Source organism: Petromyzon marinus, chromosome 52 (assembly GCF_048934315.1).
Source record: "Petromyzon marinus isolate PM22_M1 ecotype Great Lakes invasive population chromosome 52, UKy_Petmar_22M1.pri1.0, whole genome shotgun sequence".
Classification (NCBI taxonomy): Eukaryota; Metazoa; Chordata; class Hyperoartia; order Petromyzontiformes; family Petromyzontidae; genus Petromyzon; species Petromyzon marinus.
The window spans coordinates 3,281,371-3,302,923 of record NC_133718.1 but is presented as its reverse complement, the minus strand read 5'-3'; the positions used below and the strand labels follow the sequence as shown (position 1 = coordinate 3,302,923).

Genomic DNA, 21,553 nt, shown 5'->3' with positions numbered 1-21,553 from the left:
AGAAGGGAAACAATAAAATAATAAAAAATATATATTTAAAAATAATAAAAATATACTATACATATTTTATTATATAAAAATAATAAAAATATATTTTCATTATTTTATTGTTTCCCTTCTACGTGACTTTACCGAAAGAACCAAGAATATGAATCCCTGCAGTCACGAAAGCTTTAAATAAAAAATAACAATCAAGTAATGTTATTGGTTCTTTCGGTAAAGTCACGTAGAAGGGAAATAATACAATAATAAAAATAAAACTATTAAATTCTCACGACGTTTTGATTGCAACACAAGCAATCATCATCAGGTGTTAAAACCACAGCAAGAAAACATTTTCAAAAAAAATATTGCTGTGGTTTTCACACCTGATGATGATTGCTTGTGTTGCAATCGAAACGTCGTGATAATTTTATTGTTTTATATTTTTATCATTTTATTGTTTCCCTTCTACGTGACTTTACCGAAAGAACCAAGAATATTAATCCCTGCAGTCACGAAAGCTTTAAATCTAAATCAAGCAATGTTTAATTTGGAGGTACAAATCTAATGTTTTGTGTTGGCTTGAGTGACACTCGGGGCTGTAGGTGAGGGTGGTGGGGAGGGGGTTATAAAGGCGGAGCCGGGGGATCTGCGAGGACCAATAGGATTATAGCTGTGGCGTGACGTCATGAGACGAGTAAACAGCCTCGCAAGGAGGAGGAGGTGGGTGTAAGGCCGCTGGCCATAATTTACAACAATTATCGTGTAATTGTATGCGTTCGCTAACCAAATCGTACACACGCGCGCGCGCGCGCGGTTGCACGTCGGCGCTAGAGGAGGCAATTCGCCGTGCGTCGCAAGTTTTGAGTTTTTTTTAGTGTTTAAATTGTATTATTTTTTATGCGGGATTGAGGGTCGAGGCCTAAGGTGGGTTGGGAAAGCCTCGCGTTTGCCTAAGCGGCCTGCCGCCGGAAGAGGTACGGTCGCCCCGGTTCCCAAACGGCTTCCCTGTTGAAGCCCACCGGGGCGAGGGAAACTCGTGCAGCGGTTATTCGAGACGGTTGCATTGGAGACGCTGTAAAGGAGGAATTGAAATTGGGGGGGGGGGGGGGTTCTGGTCCTAAAGTATAGCCAAAATGGTTTGCAAGAAAGGGCGAATGATTCTCAGAAGGTCGGAAATGCGCGGTAATGCCCCGTAGAAAAATGGTGAGGAGTGCATAATATAGTGATGATTACAAAGTCATCGGATGGGAACGATATTGATGAATGTGTAGGATTAGGTGTATGGTCATAGATGATTATGATGAGTTGTGCGGTTGTTGAACTTTTTTCGCACCGTACGTAGCCAACCGTGAAAATCCGCGTACCTATCAACCCATACGATTTAACCAGTATTCTTGTTCGGGGAAATTGAGTTGTCAGGTCCATACGGCGTACAGCCGTTTCAATACCGGTTTTATATGATGAACGTTGAGATTTCTAAGAGCACGGGGTGACCAATAGGGTCCGAATTTGTCTGTAATAAGGTAGGCACTGATGAGGAGTTGACAGGTTTGACATCGGAGAGTTGAGGGATAGTCCTTTGTATGATGCGGTATATGATATATGGGATGATGGTGATTATTGCATAGGATAATGGTGCTTAATACATGTGTACGTATAAACTCTAGTTTGCATGGCGTAATTCTTTTCCATTACTGTACCTCCAACAATCAAATCTATAAATGACGAGATGAACACATTTTGAAAGAAAAATAGTGCAGGCCGGAAAACCATATATATTTCAGCAACACAACTTGTAAAAGGCACTCGGCCTTTGCGCATAATGAAAATAAACCACCAGTAGTTCCTGAAGAAGCGCATTGTGGTCCTAATGCCATAGATCACCATTAAAATAAAGTTATCTTCCTTTCAGGGCTGGTCTCACAATGTGCTCTGCACCACCAAGCACGGTGATTTCGTGCCCTGGCTTCTGCGAGCTGTCCCCACCACCATCTCCTCCACCACTCCCGTTTGTGGTTCAAATTCCGGACGAAGTTGATCCTGATCATCTACCCCCAGCGGAGCTTCCACCACCACCTCCTCTTTCCAATCCTCCACCTCCCCTTTGCCATCGTCTCGGTTACCATAACGGTGCTGGCGATGATGGCGGTGGCAACAGTGGTGGCGGTATCGGTGACGGTTGTGGTGGTGGTGATGGAAGCTGCGACAGGGCGGTCGCTTCCCGTGGGAATGAGGCTGCCGACGAGACCGAGTTTATCCCAGGGTCCAGATTCGGGTGCCGCGCTTGCGATGCCGCGGCCGATGGAGCTGCGAGCCATGAGGCAGCGAGGCGAGCGGGCGGTGTCGACATGAGGTCAAGGGATCGCCGTGACAAGACCTCCACCACAGGTAAAAACTAAACTGAAAAAATAAACTATTTTTTATTTTACCAGATAAGACCCACTGAGCTATGTAGCTCGTTTTCAGAAGTGACCTGGCCACAAATTGATAGTTCAACGAAGTGGCTTATCACGTGGAAATTTATAGCAGCCAAATACTCGAAACGCATGTTTATAAGGTTATGCCAGTTCACAGCCCATACAGTTAATTCCTGATTGTGGCCATTTCCTTTTTAAGGATGAACCATGATTGCGAAAAAATAAATAACATTTTTATTTTCATGATGGATTCATTGTCTGATTTTAACTTGTCAAAAATCAGTGATTCGGTGCCCACATAACTGCACAACGAGCAAACAAGTATGCAAATAATCTGGCTAACGAGAAATAAAAATCGTACATAATGCGTTCTGTAACGTTTTCCAGCATTGCTTTGTTCTGAGAAGTATTAATTGGTGATAAAAAAAGTTACCTTCCAAACCGTACGACGAGACGTCACAGAGTGCAGGATGTGTGATGTCACACAAAGATGTCATTGGGGAGCGAGGCATGTACATGACATGTGATAGCTGTGTTTTATTGCCAAACAGCTACGAGATCGCTGATACATTTTACAGTGTTAATGCATTTTTATAAGCAAAATTTCATACGTTTTGCATCTGTGTTTTTTTTACTTTCCAAGCAAGGTTGTAAGTGGTAATGCATTGTCAGTCACGTTGTGATAATTCAGAACGTTGTGAACACAGTTGCGTAAAGATGTATATCATCACACAAATTAATTGTGCTTTTAACCTGGTATCTTAAGTTTTCATCTGATTAAGCAAACTACACTATTCATTACATTGTTTAGCATCACACCGAAGTACATTACACTGTTTTATCACATCGTATAGTGTCATACTGAAATACATTGCATTGTTGCATCGTGTATTGTGCTGTTGTGATATTTTTCTGCCTGGTGGGGGCTCCCTATAGCAGCTGGACGAGGAGAGAGCTGGGGCCAGGAGGAGCGCCCCAGCCACTTGGAGCGATACCTGGCACTGAGGCGCAAGCTGGAAGAGGTATTGAGTGTGCGCAATGAGCCTGCAGGCGGTGGTGGTGGTGGCGGCAGCGGTACTAGTGCCAACAACACCAGCAGCAGCAGCGACACTACTAGTGACACCAGCAGTAGCAGCAGCAGCAGTGAAGATGAAATTATTTATGAAGATGGCCACTTGTACACCAGTGCCGGAGTGTGGGGCGGGCACTGGGAGCAAGGGGCCGACGGAGTAACGTTGGCAGAATCGGCGGCAGCGGCAGTAGAAGCAAGGCCAGTTTGGGCCGTAATTGATGATCCTGACAGTACTGGCTGCCGAGATGGAGACGCATCGTCCACCGAGCACTGCGTAAGCGGCAGCGGCGTCTGCGCTGGAGATGACGATAACGACGACGACGGCACCAGCTGGGCGGCCGTGACGCGCGGCTGGGGCAGGAGCCGCAGCGACCTGGGGCTGTCCCAGGCGCGGTTGCAGGGAGCGGGAGCGAGCGGGGAAGTGAGCGGCGGGGGTGGTCGAAGGGGCAGCGCCGGTGACCAGGCGACGCTATGGGTGTACCGGAGGGAGGGCACACGGGATAGGCTGCTCTCTGATGATGACGAGGAGGACGAGGAGGAGGATGAGGAGGAGGACGCCTTCCACACGGCTTCAGGCGGCAGCGACGGGTGCTCGTGGGAACATCGCGAGCGAGGTGGCTGCACGTTATATTTTGCGTTCGTCTTTTTGGAAAGGTCCGTGGCCTTGTCGCATTGGAGTTGTTGCACCACTCCTGTGGGTTGTAGGTCACAATATTTCCCATTACTCCGCACCTGTTTGTGTTGGTTGCAGTGAGACTTTGGGTTGCCACAGAAGCCCTCACTGCTACTTGACTCTTTAATCACCTGCCATATAACCATGCCTACACGCCTGAACTTTATTTTTAACTAGGTGAGAGCCTCATTATTGTTCATTCACTCTTACAGTTCGTTTATAAGCAGGTGAGCGTCAATTTACTCTTAAGTGTCTCATTAAGAAACACTTGGTTAAAACAACATAATATGTTAAGTATGATTAAAGATCATTGAAACTGCAAACACCTTTTGCAAAATGATAAACTTATTTGGGGATTTTCAAAACCTTATATAACTATAATTTTCAATAACATTTTAATGAGGTAGTAGGCTAGGTTCAACAGCCCTTAATAGTACTCTCTCACAAAGAATATACAGCGCAAAAATGAAAGCACTGTCATTGTGAGTCGCTCACCGTCACTAGTCGGAGCGTCTGCCTGGTTGACCGAGCAATGGCCGATGACACGGCCTAGCGGTAACATGTTCGCCGCTTCCTTATAGATGTTCACGGTTCGAATCTGGCAGTCACCCTGGTTAACACCGCAGGTGTAACTACCGTAAAAATACGTGCCGTCTGCATCACAGTGGACGTTAAGAGTTCTCGTGACGTCTTTTGCAAGCGTAGGCCATTGTGTGCTCGTGCCAAATTAGAGAAATTACCTGCCACTTATATGTATCTTGAACTTATTTTTCTCTGCACATAGCGAACCGTGCTAACATTACTCAAATGAAGTATGCATAGCAATGATCACCCCTGCTGTGAAAGCTTGGCAGGACCCTCCAAACAACAGTAAATTGGCTCACAGAGGCTTTTCTGGGCAAAGGTGTTTAATAAAAAATATTGTCTTTTGATGCACTAACTAACATAAAAAAATTTTTTTAATAAATGTTGCTAAATAATGAACTGGGTAGTCAAGTTTCCACACCCTCGCTCTCTCGCGCAGGCGAACTGGCACTCGCAAACTCTGACGACGAGTTGCTGCTGCTCCCACCCGGCCCCGAGACGTCCGTCCAATCGGGCGACTGCGCAATTTGCGCCAGTCGAAGCGCGGCTTCCTCGCCGGCAAATCACGGCATGCCGTGTAGCCTGTTTGCCGCGGATGGTGGGGAGCTCGCCGCATCGGAGGATAACGGGTTTGACTCCATTCCCAGTCTCAACGAGCCGTTTCTCGATCGCACGGAAAGCTTTGCCGACGGCGGAGAAGTTTCGTCCGGGTAAGTTCCAACTTTCGCGTTATTTTTATTAACAGGCTGGGTGGGAAGTGTGCTTCTCGGGAAGCCTTAATCAATTTCCACTGTGTTACATTCACAGAAACACAAACGTATCGCAATGGTGGTGAAAATATATACGTAGAACGTTTCGGCCAATTGGTGTATAAGTATGCAACAAATTTGCAAGGTTTGTCATTAACACACAATATTAACGTAACCACAACTGCCAACTGCACCAATATCACAACCACCACCAGTATCACGGGATCAGCACCACCATGGTGTTGTTGTTGGTGGTGGTGTTGGCCTCTTTTTGGTGGTTGTGGTGAAAATTAAGAGCCACCCACTGCATTTATTATTCCAAGACCAAATAAACACACCACCATGAGCCCCGATGACTTGCTTGAGAGCTCTCATTGTTAATCATGCTGTCACTGAGGATTTGTTGTTTTATTTTGGTGGTGGGAGCAGCAGGAGGAGCAGGGGGAGCAGCAGTGCCAATGGAGACATGGTGGGGCACAGCCTGCCCTGGGCTCCATGCCCCAACGATGTTCTCTCCCCTCCCGGCGGTGCCACGGGGGGGCCTCTTCATCGACCGTGTGGCGGTGAGGAGGAGGTGGTGGTGGTGGGTGTTGGTGGGGATTGCATTGCAGAAGTGCTGTTTTTTTGGTTGGTGATGAAGATGTGGCCAACACCGGTGACGTGTATCTGACCGATCCCGGGCCCTCCCCCAGGTTTACCTGGCCTTAAATGAGTGCCTGGTGCAGCATGTTAACATCACCACCAACAAAACTTGCCCCAGGTAATATGGGCATCGTTTTGTCTGTATGTTGAACTTCTTTCACACTGTACGTAGCCAAACCGTGATAATGGGAGGTGCGGGATAGTGTTGATAGTGGTGGCAGTGTTGTCGGTAAAGTGGTATTGTGGTGGTGGTGGGGGTGTTGTAATGCTGGTGGAGGATATGGCTGTCATGCTGCCCGTACCGTCGGTGTTGCTGGTGATGGTGACATGATTCGGCCTCAATGAGTACCTGGTGCGGTGTGTAAAAATAATCGCCACTGGGGAGACAAAGCCAGCCAGGCATGGTGCTGGCCACCCACCCTCTCGTGTATCTTGGCAGCCTTCATTGGTGCTCGCTAACAGCGCTTGCCCCAACAGTCTGTTTCAGGGTGTACGGGGGGGGGCTTTGTCATTGGTGACATGATAGTGGTGGACACTGTGATGTTTGGAGTGCTGGTGTTGAATATGGGGCTGGTGGTGCAGATGTTCATGGCGTTGATGTAAGTATTAGTGGTAGTGAGGATGGTGTTGGTGGTGCTTGTGTTGTTGGCGATGATGGTTTGGTATGATGTTGGTTGTTTTTTTTTTTAGCGGTGACCTGACTGACTGGTGGTGATATTGGGATAGTGGTGGTCATAGTGGCCTGGGTTGTGACCCCGAGCTATGGGTCAAGCGAGTCGTCGTTATCCCTGTGTGGTCGATAAAATGAACACCACCCTCTTAAGAAGCTGCTACGCGTGATGCGGGAAAGTGGAATTTTCACCACCGATTCAGAAGTATGAATGAATCTCAGAAGTTGTCACGATCATCGTAAACAATAAAAAAAAACTCTCATTCACAGCCCTTTACCAATCCATTGATGGATGAAGACCTCTGCACATCTTTTTTTGTCATGGGGTTGTTTGGCCATACTTCATCACCCTGCTCTGTTAATTGGTGAAGGGGTGGAGAGGCCAGGTCCTGCCATCATCAGGCGCATCACCCTCGGGAGTGTTATTATATACAGGGGTTTCCAGCCTTCGGTAGGCAAGGTTTCGGAGCGGCCAGCATTCTATCGTGATTTTGTTTATCGATTCATCGTCCCGGCTCTAATACAAATGAGTAGCCACCGACCAGGGTGACACCCTGTCCCCCCTTGCATTTGCAGATGAGGCCGAATCTCCGAGCGCCGGTCAATGTTGCGCAGACTCCTCCCACGACTCCACCCCGAACGCCTCCCCGTTGCACTCCCAGCCGCACGCGCCGCCGCCGCCGCCACACGCGCCGCCATCCCCGCTCAGTCGCACGCACGACTGCTCCCCCCAGTGGGGCGGCCCGCACTCGCGCCTACGCCACCACCACCACCACCACTCGCACCATCACCACCACCACGCGCACCACCACCACTCGCACCACCACCACCACCACACGCACCACCACAACGCGCAGCGCCACCCTCCCTCCGCGCTGGCATCATGGCTACGTCAGCCGTTGCTCGCACCGGAGATTCCGGCGGCGGCCGCACCGCAGCGGCTACCGCCGCAACCGCCGCCGCAATTGCAACCGCCGTCGCAACCGCCGCCACCACCGCCACCACCACCACCACCACCACCGTGCTGCGAGCTGTGGGGTGCCGCCGCAACCACCAGCGCCGCGCAAACGCAGCCGACTGTGGCTCACCGGAGCCACCCGTACTTCAATGTGCTGGGCGGCGTCGGTGGCGGCGGCCACCACTACCACCACCACCGGGGCGGCGTGGGGGCCGGCGCCTGGCGCTCGCCACTACCGACGTCTCTGCCACCCTTGCTGTTGGTGCCGCCCATTGCCCCCGCTCCCTTCTCCGCGATGCAGCCCCTGGACGGCACCATGGGATTTTCCGGATATTCCTCGCTGGGTCTCGGGGGTCAGCCGGGCCCGCCCACGGGCACCGGTGGTGCTGTCGGGCGTCTCCGCAACGCGGCCTGTAGCAGCGTCGGCGCCAATCAGGTTCGCTTGTGGGTGGACGTGATGGAAGCTAAGGGATCGGGTAGGTCGGGCGGCTAATAAATTACTCTTCAAGATTGATTATCTACATATGAAACAGGTAAATAATGAAGTGATTTAAATTCAATTTCTCAGCCTGAAAGAATATTAGACGAAATCTACTTGTATTGCACTGCTTACAGGTCAAAAAGAAAATATTTTAAACGTTTGCAGAAGATATGTTATGTCGAAGCCAGCCCAACCAATATTTACCAGCATGATAGTGCATCGTGATTTTTTTCTGTTATAGTTCTCTTCCCCCATACATGCTTCACCACATGTAGCTCTCTCCTCTAGAGCCTCTCCCCATATCCCTCATCTCATCCCCACCTGTAAACGTAACCACGTAACCTGTTGATCGCTCCCAATACGATCCTGCAACAATTCCCAGATCACCCTAACTAATCCTCAACATCGTCCAATGACTCTCCCATCTCACTCCACTCCTTTCCTTTCACTCCACGTAGCTCCGGCAACCGAAGCTTTCTGCTGCCCACACAGTCTGGAATGCTAGCCCCCTTCTGTAGGCGGAAGACCTTCCTCTTCCCCTCTGCCTGACTGCGTCATCTCTTCTCTGTATTTTAAATATATACATACACCTCTTTGTTTTTTCCGAGATGCACATCCAACTACTGCATGCAGCGTCCGGAGATGTGGTTACATTCAGGTGCCCCATGACAGGCTCCAGAGAGATGGTGACAACTTGAAAGGCCTTCATTCAACAGTTGATTGTCCACGGCTGATGGTCGGTCACTGATAATTCCAGCTTGTATTTTAACTGCTTCTGTTCACATTTTCAGGATATGACGGAGAGTCCAAGTCGTCGCTCCAGCCTGGACCGAGCCCCAGCTGATCCGGACTCCTCGAAGGGGCTGACGGCGTTGCCGCCCGATGGAGCCACGCCCGTTCAGCCGGCATTGTCGTCCGAGTGCCCCTCTCCACTCCTGCACCGCTTCTTGTTCAGCCAGGCGTGGGGACCGAACCGCGCCTCTACGCCTTCAGGCACAGCCACGCGGCGTGTCGCCCACTGTGAGTATTACCACCGCCACCATTGCGACTGCCGTCACCATCACCGCCATAACCAGCGCCGCCGTCTTAGCCACCGCCGCTAACAATTGCACCACCCCCTCCTCACCATCGTCACCGCCATGAGCAATTCTGCTGTAGGCTGGGTGATGTCTGTCACTAAGATGACCGCAGTCTTGGACGATTGTTGTTTGTGTGCCGCTACGAAGGGGCAGGCCTCACATGGCTGTGGGCCGCATGGCGCACAGTCTCGAACCGTACGCGTACCAGTGAAGTGCTTGGCTGTTCCTGCCCTGACGCTTCGTTTGCGACTCCCGCTTGCAGGCAGCGCATGCGCGCGCCTCCCCTCCCTGTGCGTCTCCCCGTCGCATCGCCGCGTCTGCCCGTGCTTCTCGTGCCCTCCAACCCCGCCGGGCGGCTGCGCCGCTACCTCCGCTCGTGGGCGGTCATCCCCGGCGGGAGCTGTCGACGGGGCCAGCGAGACTCGCCGCCTTGACAACGATACCGCAACGACCGTCGCCGCGACAAGCGTGACTGCGGCGGCAGCAAACCAGGTGCCCGCTCAGCCGCCGGAATTCTTCTCGCTTCCTGCCTCGCCCGCCTCGCCCACCTCGCCCACCTCGCCCACCTCGCCCACCTCGCCGCGGGGCCGCCGGCGGCAGCAGCAACTGCTGGGGCGCTGCTGTCACCAAGCGAACTGCGCCATCAGGCGCGCGGTGACCGCCGGGGATCACCAGCAGCGGCGCCGGCTCGCGGCAGCACGGCGAGCCTCGACCCCCGATCCCTTCTTCCTCTTTGACGCAAACGGCGAGGAGGACGACGATGAAAACGACGACGACGAGGACGAGGATGACGACGTGGTCGTTGACGGCGCGGCCGCTCCGGCTGCATCCACGCAAGCGTCGGACGCAGTTGGTGCAGGGACCGGTGCTGCTGCTGACGTTGCGGTGTTGGTAGCAGCCACCCGCCAGTTGATGGCGAACCGCGTCGAGCGGCTCCACCGCTGCTGGGAAGCGACCAAGGCGGCGCTGGCAGTGGCCACCGACGTGCCGCCCCACACCGATGGCGCCGCGGAGTCGTCGGCATCGGCGGCAGGCTGCGCCCGGCCTCCTACCCCGGTGCCTGGCTTGGATGAGGTTCAATTCCCGGGGGGCGAGGGCGACGGCTCGCACTTCGACTTCCCGCCCCTGCCTCAGGAGCTGCGGGCGGAGCCACACGCGCGGGGAAACGGCGCCGGCGATGATGTCGGTTCGTCGACGCTGCTCAACTCTACACCCAAGCGGCGCTGCGGCTTCCGCTGGCCATCGACCATGGGGGTGGCTGGGCCGGCGGATTGGGCCAATGCCTGCCAGCGTTTGCCGCGCTCTCCGGCGATTGGCTACCCATTCCGCCGTCGCTCAGCCGAGCCATCTGATGTTTTTCTGTCAATGCCGCCGCCGCCGCCACCGCCGCCGCCACCACCGCCGCTGATGGTGCTATCCGCGGTGGTGAGGAGCGCGGCGCTGGGAGCACCGGCGGAAGTGGCCAGCGCTGGGGAGGCCTCGGAACGCCAGCCGCCCTTCGAACGTGACGGTGCGGACGGGGCAAGGACGACCAGCCCGAGCTATGAACCGACCGGTGGGCGCCTCCCGCAGTACATGCAGTCCGAGTCGCAGGTTCTGGGTGGCAGCTATGATCTCGCCCTGCCACGAGCCCACTTCTACCCACACGCGACATCCTTGTACCACCACCATCACCACCACCACCGCCACCATCACCACGGCCACATCCAGCATCAGGAGCAGCAGAGGAGCGGAGGGGGTGGCCAGGCCTTCGCGCACCACACTTCGATGAGAGGGCACGGGGTGGCCGATGCACGGCTGTCTTCGCACGTCTCGTATGGACAACCCATCTTCGTGGCGAATGGCGGCGTGCCGGTGCCGTACTACGTCCGCCAGCAGCAGCAACAGCAGCAGCAGCAACAGCAGCCCAACGATGATGGCGATGGTGTCGGGTACGTGGACGCTTGTGCGCAAGCATTGGGGACAGCTTGGGCACTTTGAGTGGTGGAGACCGCGGTCGTGGCTGCAACTACAGCTGTGATAGCAGTGAGAGTGTAGCAGTTCCATTGTGAGCTGTGGTGGTAGCCAGACGTGCTCTGCGGCCACTGCTGCTGCTACAACAGCACCGTAGGTCAACCAATTCCGACTGTAAGTCAGCTAATTAATGTGTCTACTTTTCTTGATAAGGGAGAAACAATCGCCAATGGTCTATGTTACATACCTTTCAACCCCTTTATCAGTGCCTACCTTATTACAGACCAATTCAGACCTTATTGGTCACTACATGCCCTTAAACATCTCAACGTTCATCCTACAAAAGTCCCCATCACAAGGCAGAAACACAAACAAATAGACAAGAAATAATGTTTTCCCGTATTTAAACGGCTGTACGTCGTATGGACCTGAACTCAATTTACCTGTACAAGAATACAGGTGTTGAGGTGCAACTGACGACACTGACACGGTTCTTTTAGTAGGGGCTGATGCCAAGGTTTGTTAAGGGCTACTGCCGGTAACTTATTAAAGGCTCACGCCTAACAGGTGACAACCCTAATATCTCCCCAGGGGAAAGGGTACTGGGAGGTCCCTAGCTCCACCCAGGCTATACGTGATCTCCCCCCCCCCCCCAGCACCGACCAAGGGATCATCCAACTCGGTCCGCCGGGTGAAGTAGTCACTCTCGCCTGGCACTGATTCCCCCTACCCTCGACCCCGACTCCCTAACTCTCTCCGTTCCTGGCCCTTCGCGACGACCCCCTCTACGTCAGGGGTTCCCCCTTATATATCCCCCTAACCTCTGACGTCATCCCTTTTCACCCCCGTGAGTGACATGACGTCCTCCACTACTCCTCTACACAGGTAAATCGTATGGTTTACCCGTATGTAGGCCACACGGGGGCGGGGAGTTGGATCGTTATCTTTGATTCATAATATCGTGTCGGTACGTCAACGTTTTAACGATAACCCTCCACCACCCGACGACAGAGCCAATCAAATCAAGTTGTCACGCCAAGGGCAAAAATATGACGACAGATTGGGCTTTTCGGCAAACAGGAATGTCGAGAGACGAGCAACATTTTGGCAATTGCGCTGGAGGTGACTTTTAACGGCATCGTCAGGCTTAGCTCGTGGTCCGGGTCCTTAAGTAGGTGCCATGATGTCATCAGAACAGCCACGCATGTGAACCGGCTTGGTAGTTAGAATTGATTGCTCGTTGTGATTGGCAGGCTACATTCGTGTAATAAGGTGACTCTATTTAGAGGTTGGTGCAAATAGGCTTTTCATTATATTAAGGTTGTATTGAAAGCCTGCGGGTAAAATGTTTGTCTGCGTGTGGATGCATGTCTCTGTGCGGGTAAATATCTTTGTGTACGTATGGATGTGTGCATGTGTTTCTCTGTGCACCTAGCCTGGCACAAGTGCCATGGTGACATCTTTGCCACTTAGTGCCGGACCGTGGTGGCTGTTGTTTTTATTGTTGTGTACGTGTGTGCATGGGTGTTTGTGTCTTGTGTGCGTGTATGTGGCACAGTGAGGAACACAGGTGGTGGTACATCTTCCAGTCACCTCAGCCCGTTAATCCATAACACCTGGGTTTGTCCCGTGACCTGCCAGTGAGCCTTCGACACTTCGCGTGCCCTCAAGAGTGTACCTAGCCTGGCACGAAGCGGCACGGGTGACATCACCGTCGCTTAATGTCACCGTTGCCGTGTGACCTTTCACCACTGTCTGGCTTCCGCAGGGATCGCGACCGGGAGCCACCGCTGTCCGCTCCACGGTACCGCGCGTTCCCTCGCACGAGCGCCGCTCACCGCGGGGACGACGCGCAGGCCACTCGAGACGACTCCAGGTGACGCGGCGGCGGCGGCGGCGGCGGCGGCGGGCAGTGCCAGCAGCGGCGGTTGGCGCCGCTGCGCTACGGACCCGGCGGCCCGAGTTCGATTTTCGTTCGCGGCCAACACCGGTGACGGTTATCTGAACCGGTTCCGGGTCGCCCCTAGTTCGACTCTGCCTCAAATAAGTGCCTGGTGCGGTGGGTAAACATCGCCTAATGGGGAGACAAAGGCGGTCGGGTGTGGTGCTGGCCATCCTCCCCCGTGTCTTGCTGGCCTTCATAGGTGCTCACTTAAATTAAACTTAACAGCACTTGCCCCAAACGTCTGTTGAGGCTATAAGGGGGGGATATTTGTCTTTGAAGTTGGTGGGGATGGTGGTGGCAATGCTGGTGGTTGTTGGTAGTTGGTGGTGGTAAAATTGTAGGTGGCGGTGCTCGTTTTTTTACCGATTCAGTTGTGATGATGACGGTGGCTTGCGGTGGTTGCGACAATGTTAGGCTTTGCAGGGTGGTGGTGGTTATGAAGTTGTAAGAAGTGATAATGCTTATGACTTTGACGATGATGACCTTAATAACGATAAAGTAAGCAACTGCTGCTGCAAGCAGTGACTAACGATGATTCTCACGACGGATGGCGACGACGATGACAAACCGCAGGTCTCGCGGTGAGGCCGACTTCCATCACGCCGTCCCGCGCACCGTCCTGCCGCTGCCGCCCCACTCGCTGCTGCGCTCCACACGTCCCTCCCCCATCCGGGTCCAGCACTCCACGCTCGGGAGCTCCTCCTCCCACCCCTCGCCCATGGTCAGTCGATAAACATTTGTACGGCACTGTGCGAGCGAATGGCCACCGATTACGCAGATATTGGCCAATCACAAAAAAAAGGGGGGTGGCGTTTCACACGACGCTATACCAACCAATGGGATTGCTCTATCCGTGGGATCACTTGGCAATGAATACACGCAGTGATTAACCCTCGAGGGATCGATACTCTAACGTGGCTGTCGTCTGACTGTCCAGATTCGATACAATAGACACCTCCGAGTCGGGTTCCACAAGACCATATTATTGGCAGAGACACACCGCTAGGGGCAATGCCAACGCCTGCTTCCTTCCATATATGGGCAGACCGCTTATCGGTGATTTCGTCGGGTGTCCAACTTTATTCATGATAATCTCGATTTGAAGCTTTCGTGACTGCAGGAATCCACCCTCTTTGGTTATTTTGGTAAAGTCGCGTAGGTAGAAAAATAATAATAGATCCTGACGTTTTGATTGCCACACAAGCAAACCGTCTTCAGGTGGGAGTGGTTACTTGTGTGGCGATCGAAACGTCGTGATTTATTGTTATTTTTATGCCTACGTGACTTTACCAAAATAACCAAAAAGTATTTATTGATAATAATTCCATTTTTTTTATTAAGGATCTGAAAGCGCTGTACAGGACGCAGCAGCAGCACCATACACTGGGCATAAAAATAATATAAATACATTTTAAGAATCCATTTGCTAAATTAACAAAAAATTCATAAGTGGAAGTGTATAAATAGGGTTTAAAGCGCATTTTAAAAATGTCCACAGACTATTATGTATTACAGCGCACTCCACATCAATAAAATCATCTCGAAGCGCTTTACATTAAGTATCGGTCACTGGAAATTCGTCACGGGCAGCTGAGTGGGGGGGGGGGGGGCGGGGAGTGTTCTAGTCGCTCACAGGTCAGGGAAACCACATGCCCCTGTCCGGTAATATCGATCCACCAAATCCAGGCATCTAAGCGTACCAAGGACAAGTCTGCGTTCAGTGGGTGATAGAGGTTTCAGTAGTCAGACGCCTCATTTGTAGATTGTCTTGTCCCAGTCCATTAGGGACGCTCCATCAGTCGAGGTTTTTAAGGCTCGTCTGAAAACGCATTTATTTTTTCTTGCGTATCAGTCTTTGTACTCTTAGTTTTAATGTTTATGTTTTTTACAGGGATTGTGTTGTAAAGCGCTGTGAGGCCTTGTGTGAATGGCGCGATATAAAACTTGAGTTTTACTTACTGTGTTGGCACCGCTGAGATTCTGGTTTAAAATGTTGAGTTTCATCCGGCCTTAATTAAACCAGGTTTCTCTAGTATAGCGATTTCATGGTCTCAGACGGTAACCAGTGACTGACATAGAGGCTCATAGACTCCAGGACACACCAATAGATTAACATAGACACACAGACTCACCTAGACTTAGTCGTGAATAAATTGGGCTCTCATGTTTAATGAGTTGATGGTCTCAGCTCGGTCACAAATCACAAATCACCTACATATTGCTTCAGCCAGGTTCTCAAGTGTTGTGAATTTATGGTTTCTACCCGGTCACCAATCACCTATATGCGTCCCCTTGTGCCCGCTGTGTCTCTCTGTGTGTCCCCTGTGTACCGCCGTGTGTCTCCTGGGTGTGTAGCTCGGTTTACCCCGGGTATTTATGGCGGAGATCCTCACCGTGCCAAGGCCGGAGCTGGAGGTGAGGACATCGGAAATTGTGTTGATGAGTGGGGGGGGGGGAAGGGGTTTAACTTTTTCTAGGATGAAGACAAATGTATACACATGGATTTGCAAATCTTTGCTGCACGCGTTTGTCATCGGTGGTATATGATCATCTCTCCCGCACTTCCGATTAGCGCGGTTGGCTACGTACTGTGCAAAAGAAGTTCAGCATACGTAGTATATGACATTTTTTAAAGCATTTGGATACATTTTTTTTTAAAAGGAGTCTCCAAAGCAAACCCTCGTATATGAAGAGGTAAGGCTCAAAACTATGCTGTACAGATAGGCCGGCAACTTATTTGCTGCACTGTCATCCACTGACATGGTGCAGTAGGTCTGCAGGGTTGGGGAATTCACTCGCACGAATAAATTGTCGCTCGCGTTGACCGAGGTTCTTGTAAGTGGCGGCCATGTCCCGCGTGCGGCTCTCGTGGAGTCTCGGGAGTGGCCCACTAAGAGGTGTGGCTGCCCACAGAGATGCGGCTCGTATATAGAGACATGCCGATCTCTTAATAGGTTTTTTTTTTAGTTGGGTTAGATCTCGTTAATGTAAATGTGTCGTAAACCCTACTTCCACCCGACACAGCCAATCAGTGAGGGCTTGTCACGTGAACAAAAACGTTACTACTTCAGCACACCTGTGTGTTGGAGAGCAAACCTAAAACGTCAACAATTTGAGCACCTGCTTAATCACGCAATTGACAGAACCCAAGCAACTTTATTACCGGTAATGTTGGTCGTGAAAGCCTGCGCGTTAAATAGAGCTCCCGATTAGTTCCATGAAAATGAGATTAACAACGGATAGAAATGAGAGTGTTGTGAACAGGCAAGATATACCATCTTGTGAGATGGATAGGGTTTACGAGAGAGATGAGAGAGAGCTGTCCTCTTGTTTATCTCGCTGGACATGAATGGAGGTTAACAAGAGAGAGCAATGCGACATCTGGGGACGAGAGCGGCGTGCAATGCGGCGGTCGCACGTATGGACGCCATGGGCGGCACGTCGTCACGTGCCGCCATAGTGTGTGGCGTCACGTTGCCCGCCAGGACACTCCGAGTTGATCTTGTGGCCCACTGAACTGCACCTCTGATTAGCACAGTTGGCTATGTGTGGTGTGAAAGAAGTTCAGCATACATGGTGACACCAAGAAGGTCAAAACCGGTTCAGTTTTTTCTCCGCTTAAACATGGGGAAAAAAAAAAAGTTCGAGGGCAGCGAGTCGTTGATGATGCTGCTTCGGTTCTGTTTTGCAGGACCTGATGAATTTTGACTTCCAGTTCATCCTGCACGGGGCGTCTCAGAGCACGATAGAGTGGTACACGTGCGCGCACAAGTACAAGAAGGTACAAGCGCGTGGCCGCCGCTGCTGCTGCCTCACCCGGTGGTCACAACGCTTGCCAACGAGCCAGCTTGCACAGGGGCGGCTGTTCAATTCCTGCTACTGGCACCATGTGCCAGATTAACACAGGAGGCCTGCATCCCAGTCCCTTTGATTTTGAGGAGTCCCCTGCAAAAAATAAATAGATATATGTACTGCTCTGTAATGGTTGAAATGCAACGCTCCTCAAATGTACTGTAATCCCATCACGCTGAAACCTTATAATTAATAAATTAATGCTCTGGCTTAGTAGTATTGACAGCTGTTAAAGAATTGTGAAAGGTTTTTCAGGTACCACACACGTGCACCACACATGCACACCACACACACTTGTATGTTTGTAAGTTGAACTTCTTTCGCACCGCACGTAGCCAACCGTGCTAGCGCCACACACACACCTCCAAAGACAACACGCCCTGGCCAGACATGCGTAGAATCATGATCAAAAGAATCGTCGGGTATGGCGATTCATTACATGACTTGTGCTAGTTCAAGCAAAGGCCGGTCATGTAGTTTCACCACCCCCCTTCTCCTTCCAAAATAACCCCCCCACCCCCGCCTCACAGCTGAGGCCTCGTAAAGAGGACAAGAGGCCAGATGGCGAAGAGAGCGATGATGAGAAATGCACCATCTGTCTGTGCGAGCTGGAAGACGAGGAGGATGTGAGGTTGGTGAATTGCCGTTGCTCTTCCTTGATATATTTTGGCACAGCACAGCGTCGCTTATCCCACTCGCTGCGGACTGATTGTACAGGTTGCTCTGTGAAAAAAGTCAGATGTGTGAACATGGATGTAAAATCAAAGGTGTATCACAAAAACTGCACTGCGTGTAGGTGGTCAGTTGGTCAGGATGAATCTGCGACCTCAAGATATTCAATGACTGGGGAAATCTCTGCTGTGCCCCCCCCCCTCCCCATGGCTCATTCTGCCCCTCCCTGGTGGTGCAGGAGGCTGCCCTGCATGCATCTCTTCCACCAAACATGCGTCGACCAGTGGCTCGTCACTAACAGGAAATGCCCGATCTGCCGGGTCGATATCACAGCTCAGCTGCCCGCGAAACCCTGATCAGTTCGGAGCATCATCCCCCCCCATCATCCCTGCCCCTCCCCTCCCTTCTCTGCCCCTCCTCACTGCCCCTCCCCACCGCCCCTCTCCTCCGACACACGAGACTCACAATACGATGAGATGCCTACCTACTGGTGTGGTGTGTGTGCGCGTGCACTGCAGTGCACGCGCACACACACCACACCAGTAGTCTAGTCCTACCCGTACAGCCCCCGTTGCGCGTGTACAGCCCGTGCGATGATCCACTGCTGGACGACGGCCTCGTCCCCATACAGTGCGGGTCGTCGGGGTTATTTGACCGCACTTCCCCCCTCCCGCTGGTCAGCGCGGGTCGGTGAAGGCGGGGAAGCCTGGTTGGCGCAAAGAAGGGGGACGGTGCAAGCCGCTTCACAAAACCGTTCCTCGTAAAAACCTGGTTTGGGATTGGTTCGTTTGTAACGCGACTCGAGGCACGTCCGGCATTTGAAACTGTTTGGTCAAAGCTGCTGCGCGAGATCCAATTATTTCACGTGACGAGGGCTGTTCAGTGCAGACGAAGCGCGGTGCACCCATTCGTCCTTTAAGGTCAACGATGATCGCGCGATGGGAGCTTGTGGATCGCCGGTTTTCACGCGGTGTCTGCGGTGGCCCTGGTCACCTCTGTTCACCGCGACGTTTTACAAAGAACCTGTTCCCGCATTGAATCGTGACAGTGAATCGCAACGATTAATCAAATCGCGGGGCAGATAAAATCGATGCGTCGCTGCTCCTGTCACAATCCTTGCACTGGATATTTTTCTGACCTATTATGATCTCGAGGAGATGGTTTCTGCCATTGATGTCGTTTCGTATACTTTGCACTTGCAACCCTCCGCTGCGTACACACGCACACCTCTGCTGCGTACACACGCACACCTCCGCTGCGTACACGCACACCTCTGCTGCGTACACACGCACACCTCTGCTGCGTACACACGCACACCTCTGCTGCGTACACACGCACACCTCTGCTGCGTACACACGCACACCTCCGCTGCGTGCACACGCACACCTCTGCTGCGTACACACGCACACCTCTGCAGCGTACACACGCACACCTCTGCTGCGTACACGCACACCTCTGCTGCGTACACACGCACACCTCTGCTGCGTGCACGCACACCTCTGCTGCGTACACACGCACACCTCTGCTGCGTACACGCACACCTCTGCTGCGTACACGCACACCTCTGCTGCGTACACGCACACCTCTGCTGCGTGCACGCACACCTCTGCTGCGTACACACGCACACCTCTGCTGCGTGCACGCACACCTCTGCTGCGTACACACGCACACCTCTGCTGCGTACACGCACACCTCTGCTGCGTACACGCACACCTCTGCTGCGTACACACACACACACACGTCTGCTGCGTACACACACACCTGCTTGGCATTCCGTCGTCGACATTTTGCTTTCATGCCCTCTCACACTTTTGGAATTTACGGCACGCCGTTTGTGTTTTTTTCCACTCGATTGTACGATATGCAGCCATTATGAATAGGCATAGTTAACCTATTGGGATTGTTTTGCATTCATCTTAACGTTAGCATCAGAATTGGGTTTTTCTTGTTAATTTTTTTTAAATCTCACCCTTCTCTGACAAGGTTACCAGATGATCGATAGAAAGGCCGGTAAAGAATGAGGTTTTGAGACGATAAACAAATCCTCTTGGGTGATAATGTTGATTTGAAGCTTTCGTGACTGCAGGAATCCATACTCTTTGGTTCGTTCGGTAAAGTCACGTAGATATATAATAAAATAAATCGCGACGTTTCGGGCACACACACACAAGCGTCCATCATCAGGTGGGAAAGCATTGGTCTGCTGCTGAGGCAGACTGTTTTTGAAAATCTGTTTTAAAAGCAGACTGCTTCAGCAGCAGACCATGGCTTTCCCACCTGATGATGGACGCTTGTGTTGCGCCCGAAACGTCGTGATTTATTTTAGAACTACGTGACTTTACCGAAGGAACCAAAGAGTGTGAGATCCTCTGGGTCTCGAGAGAGTACAGATCTATCTGTTACGTGGTCTTAAGACAGACCAGTTATGATCGGCTCTTAATACCATAGACTGAATGACCGGATGGGATTCTTTACACAATAGACAAACCAGTTCCTGATTGGGCCTCGAGACCAATGTCCTAAAAAAAAAAATCTCAAGTAGGCCCTAAATTTGCTTTGCCATTTCTGCGGCTCCCCTCGTGTGGAACGAAGATCTCCGATTTCATTGTTTCACACAAAGGTGAGAATGATGTAAGAAGTAAAATTTGATGTGTTTTGAGGTTGAGCAAGTGCTACTTTGAACCTTTGCAAAGCACCCATGGTGATCGAAGTTGGACAGGTTGCGGTGTTTCATGCTCTGCCCTATAAGTTGAGCGCAGGTTGGGGTTTTGATTTTTCCGTTAGGAAAAAATAATTAAGTCTTGTTTTTTTGCATGAAGGCCTTGCGCTGTTTTTTAAGCACCTGTTCATCCGGTGCTTGTGTCATGTTTCGGGTTCGCGTCACGTTTTCGACTCCCATGACGCCCGCAGAATTAACGGTTACGTCGCACAGCAGCTTTACGCTGAAAAATTTTAACAAACAAAAAATCGCCACCCATCGGCTTGTTGCAGGGAGAAACCTCTACACGGCACACGTGCAGCCCATTTGTCAGACCACTGCTGGATGAGGGCCTTCCACATGCCTGTGTGGGTCGTGGGGATTATTTGACCATACTTTGCCACGCTGAAGTATGGTGAATGCAGGTGGCATCCGACGCGAGAGCTTAGAAGTGCAACAAAGTTTCTTGCCGCCCACCACATAGCTCCAAAGCAGCCTATAACACCTGTTTTGCATGGTGGTCACTCATCCAGGAAGCAACAAGTCTAATCCTGCAGTACTTTTTGCGTCGATATATTTTTTTTGCAAGCACATCGGTGCAATAGAGGCTGTGCAAGTTTGTGGTTAGAAGAAACGCAATAATAAAATGTTTAAGGTGAAAATAACGTGACCATAAATGGCTCATCTTGCTGTGATGAATACAATAACATTTTTCTCAAAATAGTTGGAACGGGTACACCACATCCCCCACCACATGTAACAAGGTTTTTTTTTTTGGACGGTGGACCCATCAAAAGTGAACAAAAAAAATGCATTGTCCTGAAGCTGTGAAGTGCGCACAGCAATGATGCTTTGGTGTTGAGCTGCATCTCCATTCCGTGCAGGTTCCCGTAATAAAGTTCAGCACAGCAATACCGGCACCAGACCTCTGTATGAATCAACTCCTGCTGCCCAAAACACATGCCAAATTCTCAAACTGTTCTGGTCAAACTCTTGACAGGTGGCCACCGTAATTTAAATCAGATATTGAGGGTATCTCTTATAATCCCGATTGCCGTGTGTCGCCACTGGCGAGACAAAAGCAGTCGGGTGTGGCGTTGGCCACCTAACCCATTGTGTGCC

General features: G+C 51.5%; 1 protein-coding gene across 4 annotated transcripts; it reads left to right on the top strand.

The window, feature by feature from the left end:
* The first annotated feature begins 633 nt into the window (after positions 1 to 633).
* LOC116953531 (uncharacterized) lies at positions 634 to 21,351 on the top strand. Of its 4 annotated transcripts, none has more exons than XM_032973808.2 (14): positions 634 to 705; positions 1,898 to 2,373; positions 3,342 to 4,088; positions 5,172 to 5,442; positions 5,911 to 6,044; positions 7,370 to 8,187; positions 9,024 to 9,252; positions 9,574 to 11,242; positions 13,033 to 13,140; positions 13,783 to 13,930; positions 15,565 to 15,624; positions 16,901 to 16,990; positions 17,592 to 17,692; positions 17,972 to 21,351. In XM_032973808.2, exons 1-14 carry the CDS (start codon positions 671 to 673, stop codon positions 18,087 to 18,089), a joined length of 5,004 nt encoding a protein of 1,667 aa, XP_032829699.2. In that variant the 5' UTR covers positions 634 to 670; the 3' UTR covers positions 18,090 to 21,351. The 4 variants fall into 4 exon arrangements, with proteins under 4 accessions (XP_032829699.2, XP_032829698.2, XP_075931245.1 ...); XM_032973807.2 differs by having other exon boundaries at positions 3,339 to 4,088; XM_076075130.1 differs by lacking the exon at positions 634 to 705 and adding an exon at positions 712 to 909 and having other exon boundaries at positions 3,339 to 4,088.
* The last annotated feature ends 202 nt before the right edge of the window (positions 21,352 to 21,553 follow it).

What these genes read in the sequence shown, in the direction of transcription:
- LOC116953531 (XM_032973807.2), top strand. Translation starts at nt 671, where the DNA reads ATGAGACGAGTAAACAGCCTCGCAAGGAGGAGGAG. An exon ending in GCAGCGTCGGCGCCAATCAG is followed by an intron (nt 8,188 to 9,023) that starts GTTCGCTTGTGG and finishes TCACATTTTCAG; the next exon opens with GATATGACGGAGAGTCCAAG. An exon ending in GATGATGGCGATGGTGTCGG is followed by an intron (nt 11,243 to 13,032) that starts GTACGTGGACGC and finishes TGGCTTCCGCAG; the next exon opens with GGATCGCGACCGGGAGCCAC.